Source organism: Polyodon spathula, chromosome 4, assembly GCF_017654505.1.
Source record: "Polyodon spathula isolate WHYD16114869_AA chromosome 4, ASM1765450v1, whole genome shotgun sequence".
Lineage (NCBI taxonomy): Eukaryota > Metazoa > Chordata > Actinopteri > Acipenseriformes > Polyodontidae > Polyodon > Polyodon spathula.
In genome coordinates, this window is record NC_054537.1 from 23,015,263 (window position 1) to 23,031,894 (window position 16,632).

A 16,632-nucleotide genomic window follows, 5' to 3' on the forward strand; every position below is an offset into this window, starting at 1 on the left:
TTCTACAACAAGGACTATCTATATAGGTGGAACGGACTGCACCTAAATAAAAAGGGAACCAATCTACTCAAGAGACAGGATACTCAAGGAGGTTCAGAAGCACTTAAAACTAGAAAGGAAGGAAGACTACATCAAAACAAGGGCAACAGCTCAGGTAAGATAGCCCTTATATGTTTTTATTTAAATGCTAGAAGTCTCAAAAACAAAATGTTCGAACTTGAAGCTACTGCACTAACAAGTAACTATGATGTAACAGGTGTTACAGAAACTTGGTTATCCGAGAGTGATAGCGACGAATATAATATTAGTAGGGTATACACTGTGTAGGAAAGGTAGGAGGGACAGAGGAGGCAGAGGGGTAGCACTATACATCAAGCCCAGGTGTTAAATCTGGAAGAAAAAAACAATATGGGTAAGAATAAATGGACAGAAATTCAAAAGGGCATAACAATAGGGTATGCTAGTATAGACCTGTAATAATCTGTTATACAATCACATTAACAACAACGGTGTAGCAAACGAGAAGCCATACTAATGAGGGATTTCAACTTCCCCCCCCCCCCCACACACCATATAAGATGGGAAAATCCGGTAGGGAGCACGACAGCCGAAATTAAAGGGAAACTGTAATGCAAATATAACCATTTCAATAGAAAACATGTTAACTAAAGCTTTTGACCCATTTTCAGCATCTCCTTGAGCAGTATAACATATAAAAACCATTAAAACAAATTAACATTGAGTGTATTGGAGCTCACTTTTGTCGCGCTTTGTGTGACGTCCTGTCGTTGACTTGCTCTATACTCACACATAGTATTCTATCGTGCGTATGTCCCCGCCTCTATATTATGTAGCCATTGTTTTGTTATGGCCGCCCTTTGCTGGTTTAAAGCCTTAGGCACAGAAAATACTTTGTTATTGTTTTTCCTTTTGTTGTTTTTGCACCCGAACACTTTGCATTCCGACATAATTCACCCTACCGCCATTCACTGGTGTGGGTGGCTATCAACGATATGACAGAACAGTGGCGCCAGAAAGGTTACAATAAGGCTGCGGCCTGCATTTCCAGCTGACCCAGAAAGCTAACAAAAAAATTTGAAATACTGGCCAAATGCTTGACTTAACAAAATTGGCGCTGCAAGACATATTTGTTATGTATACAGAGGATTTAGACAGCCATGTTATTTTGAGTACAGTTCCCTTTTAAAATGGTAGCAATGACAAATGAGTGCTTCTTAACACAATTTGTCAAGGCACCACCTAGAGGGGGAACATGCCTTGACTTAGTCTTTTCAAATAAAGAAGACAGAATGACTAAACCTTTGGCAAACTCAGATCACAACATGGTCTCATTTGAAGTACTTTTTAAAACCCAAAAACTAAAGACTAAAATTAAGGTTTACAATTTTAAAAAGGCAAGCTATGAAGGAATGAAACAGAGACTAACAGAAGCAGATTGGACTAAAATACAGAAAACATCCACAGAGAAAGGACGGCTATTTTTAAAAAATATAGTACTGGAGCCGAAAAAATAGATACAACCCAAAACTAGACTAATCAAAATCTAAAACAAAAATGGCCAAGATGTTTTAACAGATCAATACAAATAAAAAAATTATATATATATATATATATATATATATATATATATATATATATATATATATATATATATATATATATATAACAAACACACTGAAAAAAGGCACTTTACAGAGCGTTTAAAAAGGACCAAGAACAAAGTACACAGAAAGAGTACTTGAAACTGCAAGTGCAAGTCAAAAAGGAAGTTAGAAAAGCCATGAGACATAGAAATGAATATTTCCAAGAGGGCTAAAACCAAATTCCAAAAAGTTTTCACGATATTATAACAGCAAAAGAACACTCAAGGAAAAAGTAAAATGTCTAAGAGATACAAATGGCAACATCATAGGTTTTAAATTGCAAAAATATTAAATAATTACTTTTCACAAGTTTTTACAAAGGAGGACGCAGACAACTTGCCTCACTGTCGATCTGTGCCTATCGAGTTTTAAATAACTAGCATAACAGAGGCAGAAGTGTACAAGGGACTAGCTCTTAAAATAAAAAAATCCCCTGGGCAGGATGAAATTCTCCCATTAGTACTCAAAGAAATGAAAAGTTATTTACAAACCGCTAAGATCATGCAACAGTCTCTTGAGGCAGAGGTTGTATCAACAGACTGGAGAATTGCAAACATAATACTGATCCACAAAAAGGGAAACAAAACCGAACCAGGCAACTATAGACCAATAAGCCTGACTTCTATTAAGGAAACTATAACACGATCTAAAATGGAAAATTACCTATATGGTAACAAATGGAGATCGTGTCTAACTAACCTGCTTGCTTTTTTCGAGGATGCAATATCAACAATGGATAATTAGAAAGCACATGACAATTGTTTATTTATATTTCAAGGAACCAACTACCTACATGGTAATAAAGGGAGATCGTGTCTAACTAACCTGCTTGATTTTTTTGAGGATGCAACATCGACAAAGGATAATTACAAAGCACATGACAATTGTTTATTTATATTTCAAGGAACCTGTAACCTTTCTAATGTTCTTATCAATTTCCCTATTGAAACATCCTCCAGTATTCAGAGGGTAAACCCCGGGTCTGTATAATATAAAGAACTTAGATGAAAAGACAAGCTGGATGGAATACAATAATATATTAACTTTTTTTTTTTTTTTTTTTTTTTTTTTTAACTTTTCCAAATATTTCTTTACTTGACATCTTGACATTTGTTTTACAGAAGCCTAGATAAATTTCAAGTATTGGATAAAGTTTTAATTTATAAAATCACACAAACCGTTTAAGTGTACTGTATATTATGAAAACTTGGATAATACATAGGCTGCAAGTACTTTTGCTAAAAACAAGAAATCAATTTTGTTTAGTATTTGTATTACATGTGCTACAAGGACTAGCTGTAAATTGATGTAGCTTTTTGTATTCTCTGTTTAAACAAATTTGTAGCTCAGTTAATACACCACTTGATAGTTTAGCCAAAAGGAATCTCTTTCTTGTTTTGCATAAACTGCCAAGGACCACCTTAGTGAATATAGCTTGTTTCGTTTTTTTTGGCAATTCACAATCTAGGTACACAAAAAATAAATAAATAAATACATCTGGATGAGACTAAAGAAGTTGACTGCAATAAACACAGATGTATAGTACATTAATGCAACATCCGTTTCCACCAAGGGTGAGGATGTCAGGCACACAACATGTAGCAGCAGGAATGGACCTCCCTGAACCCTGAGCTCAAACAGTCTGAAACTCAAACTGGAAAAATTCCAGAAAATCTCAATTCCCATCCGATAGAATCTCCATCTCCATTGCATCTTCACCGCAAACTAACAGGAAAGTGCAGAGCCCTCCACGTCCGACAAAATCTATTTAAAACCATAAAGCACAACTTTCAGACAAATGGTTGAGGCACCATTAAATATTGTATACAGTGCAACACTGAATTACATTTACTGATTGCAATGAAGTGTCAAGGTCCAGAGGTTACAGTAGGCAATTAGTTTTTCAACAAATTAGAGGAACATGGCCTGAATTCCTTGTACAGTACAGTGCTTGTACTCCCATATCCCCTCACACTGATCAGATACAATGGCCACATCAGTGTGATTGAAATTTAGTCCAATTTTGATATACAGTAAGATGCACTGTTTTTAATAGGCATTTCAAGGCTGCTTCTGAAACCTACTAAACAAGAATAGTGGAGATTTTTTGTATGACCTGACAGTTTTGAGATTAAATCAGCTGCTAGGAATAGGACGAGCATTGACGGGTCAAATGGCCTCCTCTTGTTCGTAATTGTTTTCTTATGAAAGCAATGGTTTAATCAAAGTGATACAATTCCAATGAATATCAGTTGTAAAAAAATAATTTAAAACAGATATTAGCAAAGATACTTTCTAAGCTGCAGACAATGGAATATACAGTAGTTCTAGAATAGCTATAAAAAAACAGTAATTTCCTTCATTGTCCCACAGAATCAGTACAAGATTCCACAGCAAAGAGAAGGCTGTAAGAGACAAGCAATGCAGCCTGCCAGAATCATCACTGATGTGTATTGTTAGACCTGTAATTCAACACATTCTCATTTGTTTCTATTCCTCAACGCCTAGATTTACCCGTCTCATCAGGTCTCCCTTAACATGCTCCAACATGAAAACAAGCACTCAGCCCCACAATTACTCACCTGCCTAAGACGCCACCTTAACCATCACCTGAGAAAGAGGAGTAGACTGGCACCTGCAGCCAGATCCATGTGTGAAACCAGAAACAATGCACAGTAATACTGGACTTGGAAATAGAAGTCAATAAGAAATGTTTTTTTTGTTTGTTTTTTTTGTTTTTTTTTAAATATTTATTTATTTTAACTACCTAGACATTTCATGCTGTATTTGGGGAATCTAAAACCAACAACACAGGAAGCTGAAAGTTCATCACGTAAAACAAAATCTAGACTGAACTGCTGCGTACTTAGTAACTTAATCCCATATCCTCCTGTTGAGGGTTTGGTTGTCTGTTTCAAAAGACCTAATTTACTACTCATACTGCACATAATTATTTGTCAGATTTGACAGGACATAAAAAAGGCAAAACATCACATTTATAACTTTCCCTAGCCATTAGTTCAAAATAGGTTTTTAAAAATATTCAAAAACACCCATGAGAACTTACAACTTGTGACTTATAAAAAAATAAATAAAAATATGTGTATGTGGGACATAGGCGAGAAATTGTTCTGACCAACACCAAAAATATTTGTGAGAGAAGATGATCGATTCCCCACCCCCCCCACCCCACAAAAGTGCAAAACAGATTTTGATTGTAAAAGAGGAATATTTCTCCTTTCCAACCACCAGACCACTAGGATCCTATATCATATAGTATATGTATATTATATATATATATATATATATATATATATATATATATATATATATATATATATATATATATATATATATATATATAGTGTGTGTGTGTGTGTATCTTACTGTACATCGCTGGGTTCAATAAGTATGGAGTAGCCTCCCCAAGCTGAACTGTACTGGAAATAAGAGTTTGGAAAACTGCAGCACTGGCTCACAATGCACTAACCTCATTTCCGTATTGAAAGACTGAAAAAAATATCTAATAAAAGAAAGCACTGTAGTCAGATTCCTGATATCACATCACCACCAACCGACCCGGAGCAAGACCCAAAAATAGAGCATTCAGTTAACAAGTACAGTATTTGTGTTCCGTGGAAAATGAATTGTGTGCAAACTGGGGGTCTCTCCAAACAGCAACTCAGCAAGCTGCTGGGTTATATAATGACAGGCAACAACATAACAGTTATTAAGGGAGTATGAATTCACCAAAATGGTATTTAGTGCAGCAGGAACTGAAGCGCACAGGAAACAGGGATTTGCTAGCCTGCTTTTACTGTAGCACAGATTCACAATGACAAGCCTTTCATTTGTTTTAGCAGTTTCCCTTTGATGGGTATGTGGCTTTAATACTAAACCCATAATGAGTGCCCAAGAAATCCTTGTTGCAAATCAGTTTCAGGCACAATAAGCAAGACTGCAGGTATGAAAGACATCTATAGGGGATTAGATGGCAGGAAGTGTTTGATGGACAGTTGCTGGACTGCTGATGTTTTAAAAGGAACTGGGATGAATCTCAAATTTGATAACTTTATGGGTCAAATTTGATAACTCTGGGAGAACAATTTAAAACACCTTGCAGACGCCAAAACCAAGCAACAATATTATCTTATTTCTACCACACTGACACCATGCTAATGGCCTGGCACGCACTCCACTGTGCCAATATCAGATACTTGTACCAAAGGAGCCTGGCAATGCATGGTACTGACATAGCATGGTGCAGTATGGAATAAAAAAAGAGAACTGTGGAAACAATGTGGCATGAAAGTGCCAGGCCTGCATTGTGTGGACTCTTGATTCAAGGGACATGCTGGATCAATCAGTAATAAACCATAAAAATAAGGATTAATAAGGTCCAAATAATTTAACAATGTATACACCAGTATTTTATGTGCAGTATACATATATTTTGTACAAAAAGACCAACAATGCAATATGTTTACTCAAATTGCTGAGACACACCATTGCTACATTATATTGTACACAAAAAAGGTATAAACCAACATTTAACCAGACATACAAAAGTCTTTAAAAAGCTCTTGCCTCACCTGCTACCGTTTGCAGTATCAGGTCTCTGAATAGGAGGTGGAACGCCCTTCAATTAGGATGCATGATCAAACATGTGCAACTGACACTGGCAAATTATCACAATTTAACTGATTTCAAAACTTAGAACAAAATTAACCTAAATTTCAACTTTGAACTTAAATATTCCACTTGAACCTATTTCAGATGATTGAGAATAAAGCTAGTTTTAGTCCAACAAATGTCATCACTCACTCAATGCAAATGGAAGGTTACAGGGGTTTTAATTATCTAACAAATTATATCAAAAAGCACTGACCGGAAAAGGTTTGGGTCAGACTGCTGTACACTGTAGCTTCTGAATATTAAAGGTATCCATAGCAACTGACTGTTTCCCTGACCAGCAGTTGAAAACCTTTCTAGAAAAGCTTGAGCTTTGTTGTTCTTTATTTAGTTTACATTCTAATCCTGACAGGGAACTAAACAAGTTATTTTCATTGTTTAGTGTGCAGGTTTTCAGTTATCTCAAAAAAATAAAAAAATAAAAACAAAAATAAATAAATAAATAAATAAATGCCTGTTACGGAACAAACGATTGAAATTGTGAGTTCATGAAAAACACTGGCAAATCATGTTTAATAATAACAGCAACTTTGGCCCAGGGCATTTCAAGGGGCATTACTGCATACTGCAATAACCGGCTTCAGTTGCTGTTCTGAAGTTTGTCATTAGTGCTCAGATAATGTGTAAAACTGTTGGTTTTGTTTTGTTTTTTAGTAAAGTCAACTTCTACAAACAAAATAAACATGACAATGAAATGCACAGGAATGTAAATTTATTATCAAGTCCATGTTTTCCGAGTGGAAATGTTGCACCATTATCAATTTTTTTGGAAAATACCTATAGGTACACTCCATCCAATACTCTCCCTTACCATAGCCATTACATTTCTAATTTCATTTTAATAAAAATGTCATAGTCAACTTGACACGGCAGTAGTTTCCATACACTTTAAAAGGGACACGTTGTTAAATTAAGAAAAGAATTAAACGTCTCTGATCTAATACCAGTGGCCCCTTCTTGTGTGTCTTTCCTCTGCATCTCACAAAAAGGAAACAGGCATGAACACATTCTGTATTGTTTGAAGTAAAACGTGAATAAAACAAGCAATCAATCAGACACGGCGCCAAACAATTAACACACACACAATACTGACACAGGCGGTGGACAATAGGGTAGGTATTGTATGCAGGGTGGGTAACTGCATTAAAGGACTCTGGATTGGTAAAGTTCCTGAATTACAGTAGGCATTGAAAGACAGCCAGAATCAGGGGGGTGGGGGCTGCAAGAGGTTCTACTACACAGCACCAAGTCAATTATTTTTTATTTCCACTTTAATGACGAGACGTAAAAAAACAGAGGTGCCGTCTAATCTACTGCGATCAGAAAAATAAACCGTAGCAAGGTAGTATTGGTGCTTATAAGTTTTTTTTGTTTTGTTTTGTTTGTTTTTTTTTTGGGGGGGGGGGGGGGGGGGCTCAATTCCAGAGCTGCATTTACATGTTCACTCACATTTAAACAAAAAAATAAAAAATAAAAATCGGTAAAATCACATCCCAGCAAGGAGGTATGAAGATTACATATTAAACAATATACAAAACAGTACCAGACATTGGCCACACAGTAGTTACTACAGTCAGTCTTTACTGAATATGGTTTCCAGTCTGTGAAGGTACAATATGGGCACAGACATGGTCTATTGAAGTCCCACATCCAAAGCTTCATGTGGCTAAGACCAGGAGATAAGGTGCTTTTAACAAAATGACAGAATGCAATGGTCTTGACAGCACGAAGAGTAAAGCAACTTAAAGATTCATTACTGGAAAACTCATTATTATTATTATTATTATTATTATTATTATTATTATTATTATTATTATTATTATTATTATAATAATAATAATAATAATAATAATCATAATATCTATTTTTATACAGCGCCTTTCACAGTGGATCACCATCACAACGTGCTACAGAGGTATTACATTTTCTACCTAAAGAAATGATTTCATCTTTGTAGCATAAAAAAAAAAAAAAAAAAAAATGTATTTTGTACAGCACCTTTCATGCCAAGGCATCCAAAAGAGCTTAAACAGATGATGCAGCTCCTTATTATTAGCCAAAGCAGTCAACCTGTAGTCTCTGAAATATCCCAAAGTAATTCAACTGCCCACACTCCAAAACAATAAACCTGCAGCTCAATAAACATGTAGTATGTGCCTCATAATAGCATTCTATTAATCCACCAATTGTGAAGATAATGGTACTGCTAATATGAAAACCACACTCTGCCATTTGCAAAAAAGCTGGTACCCAGCAATGCAAGTAATAAACCTAGAAAAGAAATCACATTGATAACGTTTGTGTTTTAAAAAATAGTCAAAACACGCTTAATATTACTTCAAGGACTGCACATAAATTGCGACAGTATAAGTTGCATTATCTGGAGTTCAATAATTTAACAAACCAAAATGGCCGTGTACAAATTTAAACCAATTAATGCTCTCTTCTGTGTTCATACTTTTACTGTTCGCATTCTTTTAGTAGTTGCATTAGTTTTTTTTTTTTTTTTTTTTTAAGAATCTTTGGCATTTTTAAGTGCTATTAAGTGGCTTTTACATTTCCTTGATATTAAGCGGAGTGTGACATTAACCAAAGTAATATTATCCAGAGCTTATTTCCATTGACCCATTATATTTTGGTCGGGACATTTCAATTTGATGATAATAAGAGGTGTGTCATATTAACCAGAATGATATTAAACAGGTTTTACTGTATATTTCATCTCAACAAATAGCCTAAGCAATTAAATAGTCTACAATGTGCTCAAATTAATGGCAAGAGAATAAAAGGCCAATTTGAAGCACTTACATTTTGTTTTTTGTACCATCGTATTGGTGCATCATTAAAATATAAATAGGTCAAATATAAATCATTAACAAAAAAACAATAACATTTCTGGGCTAAAAAGAAGGCTGCACTTTAAAATCTAAAACTATGTGCCTTACATTATCAAATGAGGTTACAGTATTGAAACTACAGAAAACAACCCAATAAACCTGCAGTTCAAACAACCTGTCAAAGACAAGTAACAACAGGTGTCTCTGTATGACTCCATACAGAACAGCAACTGTATCTAACTCCCAATAACTGGAACACACCTGCATTCCTGAAACATGAAAGGCAAGCAGTCATACAATAAAGCAACACTCTGCAATGAAATCACAACTGAAGTGATTGGAGAGCGTCAGACCTATATTATAGCAACTTCTTCCTAAAATGTTTAAAAGAAGTTGCCTGGTACGTGTAAGGTTTTGAAGTTGTTATATCAGTCTAATTGGTTACCACATGTCAGAGTGAATTCTTTGAGAATTTGCTTTTTTGGATGTCCATATACCAAAGTAAACCAAGCAAAAGAGGAAAAACTTTTAGGATAAATAAAACACCCTCTAATTTTAATAATATTCACCTGTAATAACACACTGTGGTAGAAACATCAAGGTGTCAGTACTTGCGTTGTTTTAATGTAAATGTAAAACACCATTGTCAATTTTACGTTTGTAAAATAAATGTAATTATTCTGCAGTGCCCATTTCATAGCCTTCCATGGTCAAAAACACTGACCTTTAAAATACACAATCAATTACATTACAATTAAATGGCTTTATCCATGTTATAATAACCAAGTAACTACATTCCTTTAATCTACAGCACAACACTGACAGTCTGATGCAAACTTAATTTCCTCTACAAAGCCCCTTGCACTGCTCCACTGTGACGTTTCATAAGGGCCTCCAATTCCGATTCCTGCACTGCAATGCAGTGAGCGAACACTTAAACCGTTTGAAAACAAATCACTCTGTTGAAGGCCATTATGTACAACTGCACTGACCTTTAAGGGCCATACAGTCTTGCCAACAGGCAGTTATGTAATGAATATAATAAATTAAATCTGCTTAATTGCTGAATTTACAGTAATCTTCTGGATTAAGTGAAATTATTAGTTTTTTTTTTTTTGGGGGGGGGGGGGGGTGTTCTGGCACACTGTCACAAGCTGTGATGTGGACTGGAAATGCAAATTACTGATATAGTTGCAGCACCAGCTTCAAAAAAACAATAAGAAATCATGCAACTAGAAAATAAATATTTAAATACCGGTAATTATCTATGCTACTGACATGAAAACTCTTCAGACAGGCATTCCCACCTCCAGCTTTTGCTATGTAAAATAAATAAATAAATTGGGGGAGAGAGGAGGTAATGGGTTTAAAATGAACATGAATGCAAAATGTAGGCAATTGGGTAATATTTATAGGTTACTGTTAATTGAGGGAGTAACACCTTGTATATTGGGAGATCGAGATGTCCCTCCACCAAGAAATTTCAGAAAAGATTCAAACAATCAAATGTCTGAAGCTTTGCTTCTCTGTGCTAATTTTACAATTACCCTTTGGGTATATTTAGACTGGAGAACATACAAAAATGCAACAGTTTTTGTCCTCCAAAGATCTCACAGGATGTTGTTTGAGTTCACTGAGCAGCAATGATTAGAATCTCCAAACAACAAACACTAAAGAAGTCAGTATACTAGCCAACGTTAAAGTTCAAGGTTAAATAGGCAGAAAAACAATGACAATATTTACTTGGACAAAGGAAAAAAATGGTACTATAGTGGTCAGTGCCATTCTTAAAAAAATAAATAAATAAATAAAAAAGAAACATATGGGACATGTTTATAAAGCATTAGCACAGCCTGTAAATACATAGGACTTTGTTCTAAAACATGCCTACATGTAGAGGTCCTTAGATTATTTTGTTAATAGGTTGCTATATAATATTTCTTATAGAAAAAAAGAAAAAAGAAAAACGAAAAAAAGTTGTGTAAACCTTGCACTAACAATTACTGTGATTCCAGTACATTAGGAGCGATGAGCTAATGATGCCACAGATTAATTAATGTTAGTCCCAGCTTCATCTAAATTGCTACAATATCCTGTGTTGTACTGGAGGATGTGTTCATTTAACCAGGTAAGGAAGGCAATTGGAAACAGACTGCAGCCACAGGCACAAACAATCCAGAATGGCCCCCTCCCCCAGCTATGAGGGCAACACTTAGCTTTTTTTTTTTCTTAGCACAGCAGAGAGCCTCTATAAATGTTACTGATGCTGATAGAACTTCCACCAGCTCTGCCCAGAACTTTAAAAACACTCAAATATACCTTAAGCTCTTCAGTAATAAAGTGTTAAACAAAAAACATAAAAAGGTAGACCATGTAACTTGGTTTCTTTTATAATTGCTGACTCTGACAGAAGACATAGGTATTTTTAAACTTTTTGCTGTTAATCCAAAATGATCTTACCTTGAGTTCCACTGCGTTGTGTGCCAGTAAGTGTCTCTATGTCAACAAGCTCTGGTCTCTTTTTCCTGGCCAGGGGGATTTTTACAGGCTCTGTGTTTATTTCAGATTTGTCGGGGGGAGATTGTTCCTTTTTCCTAAAACGCTCAGTCAGCAACCTCCATACACTAGGCTCGTCTGTACTGGGTTTGGAGAGCTTGGGGTTAACAGGGATTTCCAGGACTCTGAGCTTCTCTTTGCTCTGATACCTCATGTAGTGAAACACACTCTCCTCTGTGGGGGACCCCGTCTTGCCAGGAAGAGGTGGCAGGAGTCCCCCGTTCAAATAAGAGAAAGGGCGCTGGGGATAGAGATTGGCATCTCCGTCACTTTTTGCACGGACGCGGCCATTGGGCTCCTTACTTCCCCCTTTATTAAGCCCTCTCCTTATTCTGAAGCTCAGACTTCTCCTGAAAGATGCCAGGGTCCTTTTTGGGCTTTCCTCTTTTGTGCCCTGCTGGGGCGACCTCCCGTCTTCCCCAGCAGATTTCCCAAACATCTTCCAGCGGAATCCAGACCTCAGGAAGCTGGAGCCGATGCTGGTCCGGCTGAAGACAGAGGAGCTTTCCGACTCAAGATCGTCCTCAGAGCCCAGCTGTTCTACTCGCGGGACCAGCTTGTTGATCTCCAAGAAGGACATGCTGACCGTTCTGTGCTTGTCCTTGGGTCTCTGCCTCAAGGAGACCTCCTGGGGGATGACCAGAACCTTAGTGGCCTCTACTGGGTTCTTCTTGGCGTTACCAGTAGTCCCACCATGAAGATCCACTTCCTTTACTTTTTGCTGCCTAAAAAGCTCAATCAGGCTACTCACTGTGCTGTGTGGCTGGGAGAGTGGGGAGGTTGGTTCAGAGATGAATCCAGCCACTGTCCTGCCACCCGCCACCACGCAGATACTCTTGGGTCTCCCCTGCTTCGTCTGGGTAGCTCTTAATGCAGATTCCACTTTGCTGGGGAAACTGTACATGCTCACAGCCCTCCTGTCGTGAGGAAGGTGGCTCTGAAGTGCTCTTCTGAGCTTAACTTGCCCAGGGCTTGAGGAACATGCAGAATTCTGCCACTGCTGCTCGGGTAATGGGGGAGAGTCCAAAAGGAAAAGATCTCCTGGATCATCCTGACCGACTGAACGGCAGTCGTTCCAGTGCCACTCCTGCAGTGTAGAAGACAGGGTTGCCTCTGCTAAGTTTTTCAAAGTGTTGCTCTGTTCAGTAAACCTGTCCTCCTTCATTTTTTCTTCACCAGCATTGACACAGTCACTCCTCGTTCCGCCTCCAAAGTCAGTGTTTAGACAGAGCTTGAATGGGGCTCCTGAAGGACTTCTATGCCCCGAGCTACCTCCAGAGACTAAGCACACTCCCTGCTGCTCCCAGGAGGCAATCCTATCTGCTGCCGAGGCAGGCTGAGCATCGTCTTTCCCCGCCTCCCCCAGCCGGCCCTGCTCACCCCTAATCAACGTGACAGAGATACAGTAAACAGTCCTACTGCGCTGCAGTGAACCTGGCTTCATAGGTGTCACTCCTGAAGGTCCTCCATTCAAAACCAGCATGCTGTGGATTTGCACATGAACATTTCTTTTTTTTTTTTAATTTTTCTTACTTCTGGCTGCAGACAAACAAAACCTGTCCACCTTTCAGCTCTATCAGATGAAAATCTTCCAATTCAGATCCCACATAGAGCTTACCCTTTTTGAAAATATGTTTTATGTTTACATAGACACCTCTGATGTTTAGATAACGCAAGCTAGGTTAAATCCAACACATTTTTTTTTCTTTCCTTAATTCCAAAGAAAGTACTGTTTGATCTGCTACAATTAAAAAGAAAAAAAGTGGTGTCAGCAGAAAGTCTTCTTTTGCTTTTTAAAAAAAAAAAAATAAATGACTCGAAAGAAATATTCAAGCATCAGTGGTGCTGATAGCTATACAGAGTAACAAGATACAGTTCTTTTCATTTTTAAAGTTTTTTTTTTCCTTTGTTCTGGCTTGCAGAGTTGGTCACACACATACTGCAATGACTGTCAACAGCAAGTTTAGTTTTTTACTCCATTAGCTCTTTGACATTGGTATAGGATGAGCAGAGCAAAACAAAGTAGAGCATGCATGCTTTTACCTTGAGCCTCTTCTGTTCCTCTAAAGGACAGAAAGAAAACCTGGCCTGGATCTCCTCAGACACCCAAATCTCAGAAAACTTCAGCAAGCCAGAGATGTTGCGAGCTAAAGACCACTGACACTAATGACAAAATCTCTACTGAAAAACAAGATTGGCTTCTCTTTATGCCCCATGCAGCAGCAGCAAGAACAGTGTCCTCCACTGTGAAAGACTGCATTGTGCCAGGCCAGGCCATAAGCCCTCCCCTATCCTGCCTGTGCACAAGACATCTCAAGTACTCTTCTTACCACCTCGCATTTTAAACACTTGCAGTCTAAGAGAGGAGAGGGAGACACAGGAATGCTGTTCTCTTTAATTTGCCTCACAAACACCGAATACATATTAGAAGAATGCGTTTCTTCTGAATCCAGGAGCTGTCAACCAAATACATTTTACTGAACTGTATAGCTTCCTCCCATCAATATAACATCTTTCAGATACCAGAAATCTTGAAAAAATGGTGGATGGTAGTTACTGGAAGGTATACCCAATATTTCATGGTATCTCAAAAAGAAGAAAAACGGACTGCAACTTGCAACATTTGCACCTCTGCTTTCCTTTCACAGCAGTAACAAGTTTATCTTATCTTACTCAGTCAAAGAATGCAATAAATCAATTGTTAAAAATCTGCAAACAAGAGTGAATCAAATAAACATCTACATTCCAAACAATCAGCCACACATCTTCCACCCTCACCCCTTCTTTTTGCTTATAAAAGCACTATTTAACCCATCCTAAGCATCACTGATTAAAAAGAAAAAGCACACACTTCATTTTTAGTTCTCTCCCTCCCCTTCTAATGAAACTTTTAAATTAAAAGGTGTGAGCTATCTCAACCCTTAAAACACCACAAACAGCAGTTAATAGTTTAAATGACTTACTTTGGCTAACTTCCCATTACATGTATGCAGATATTTTCAAACTGTCAAATTATACGCAAGTAAATAGTTATATGTATATTAAAACATTAGCTGGCAATATGAACCATTTGCAGCAAATCATATATATTATTTATAATCTAAAAACTATATTTAAAATATAATCAATATAGTTGTATTAATGATCTATAACCGAGCACAGAGTGATGTTATGTGCTGCAGGGACAGCGGAGTTATGGGGAAGTACATCTTTCAATATAATTTAATATTACTAGCAAACAGGTGTGATTTAATCGATTAGATAATTAAATCGATCAATTGAAAATGTCAAGATTAAACCCCTAAAATATATTTATTTTATACTTGTAGTACAATATTTATTTTGAAAAATATATGCTAAATATTGTCAGTTCGGCAGGTTATATAAAGACTCAATCTCTTCAAGCCAAAACCCTTCAAATTGATCCAAGGAATGTCCATGCACAAAAAATGTAAAGATATGCATAATATGCATCCCACACAAGGGATAACACTTAATCTGTATTTGAAGACAGCATTTCACAATAACCTGTATTCACTTTTAAAATAGGGATTAACAAAGAGTTGGATACATAAAAAAGTCATAATTTCTTCCACAGACTCACAGTCTCTTTATTTTCAATCTATTTAGATATTATTATATGCATGGATTCCAATTATAAAAGGCAGTTCCGATATTATAGCACTGCACTGCAGTAAAACGCACATTAGCTTCCCTTTTTAAAACCAGTAAAACATGGAAGAAATGAATGATAGCTCATTGCACCCAAGGCAAATTAATAGAAAAGTGGACTTCATTATTCAGGGTAATTTAACATCAAGCTTTGATGTGCTTCAGTTAAAAATACAAGAATAATTTGAGTTGTGCAAGGGGGGGAGGGGGGGGGGTGCAGATTATTTCTTGAACATAATGTTACAGAAACTGCCTTACTAATCAATAATTTTCTTTTTTTTTAACCAATAACCCCAGAAGAATGTGCCTGTGACCATAAGGATTTTGAGTTACCCTTATACATATTGAAAAAAAAATGCTACAGCATTTTAGAAAGTAACTGGAAACACTACTTTCATACAGTATATCAAAAATGAAAGCCCTAGGGGAAAAAAAAAAAAAAAAAAAAAAAAAAGGATTTACATAAACTCGAAAAAATAGCTAAAAATAGCACCGAAAAATAAAATGAATAAAAAACTTCATGCAAATCAAGGAAACTACAAAATGATATCGCAAAAGTATACTGGAAACCTGAATAGAAGTTAGATTTAGAAATGTCACATTTTTCGGTAAGTGACAACTACAAAGTGGTATGTAATTCAATGTTAACATTATATTATTTCGGCAGGTTTCATTTGACTTAATGAAGCAAAATTTGTTCATTCTATAGGGTGATGCAAAACTTTTAGCCATAGTTGTACATGATCCTATATGCTTCAGTCCTACAGAGCCACTTTTAAAAAGAGAGCGAGAATTTTAATGAAAGCTATAGTAACACAGCTATAGTAAGATATTGGTGCTCAACGCTGATATATCAATATCTATCATCTTCTGATTGAAAGAACTTTGGCACAGATAAGACATCAGCTAAGAAATAATTCAATTGCAGCAGAAACTGTGACATCTCCTGCTTTCCAACTACTGTATTGATTTAAGATTAAAATCAGATTATGTATATAAGAATGGATAAGCAATTTAATAGGTGTTTTCCTTTTTTACATAGTAGCTTTGAAGATGAAAATTGTGGCCCACTCACATTTGGTTCATTTGGGCAGATTATGTGAGGTTTGGTTTGTCTGAAAATATGCAGTATGAATGCTTCAAAGAACTGTGTCCCCTTCAGAGTTTTAAATTTCCTCAGGAGGTGATCTCAGTGCCTTCAGGCATACAAA

General features: G+C 36.6%; 1 protein-coding gene across 4 annotated transcripts in view; it reads right to left on the reverse strand.

Moving 5' to 3' along the window:
- Positions 1-16,632, reverse strand: part of LOC121314324 (arf-GAP with GTPase, ANK repeat and PH domain-containing protein 3-like) — a 220,710-nt gene that overhangs the window by 103,271 nt on the left and 100,807 nt on the right. Inside the window, exon 1 of one of the 4 annotated variants that reach the window (XM_041247450.1) lies at positions 11,654-13,771. The exons of 1 other annotated variant lie outside the window; for it this stretch is intronic. In XM_041247450.1, coding sequence (XP_041103384.1) covers positions 11,654-13,232 — 1,579 coding nt within the window. In that variant the 5' untranslated portion in view covers positions 13,233-13,771. Of the gene's footprint in view, positions 1-11,653; positions 13,772-16,632 lie in introns of those variants that run through there. 2 more of the 4 variants (XM_041247449.1, XM_041247451.1) reach the window with 2 other exon arrangements.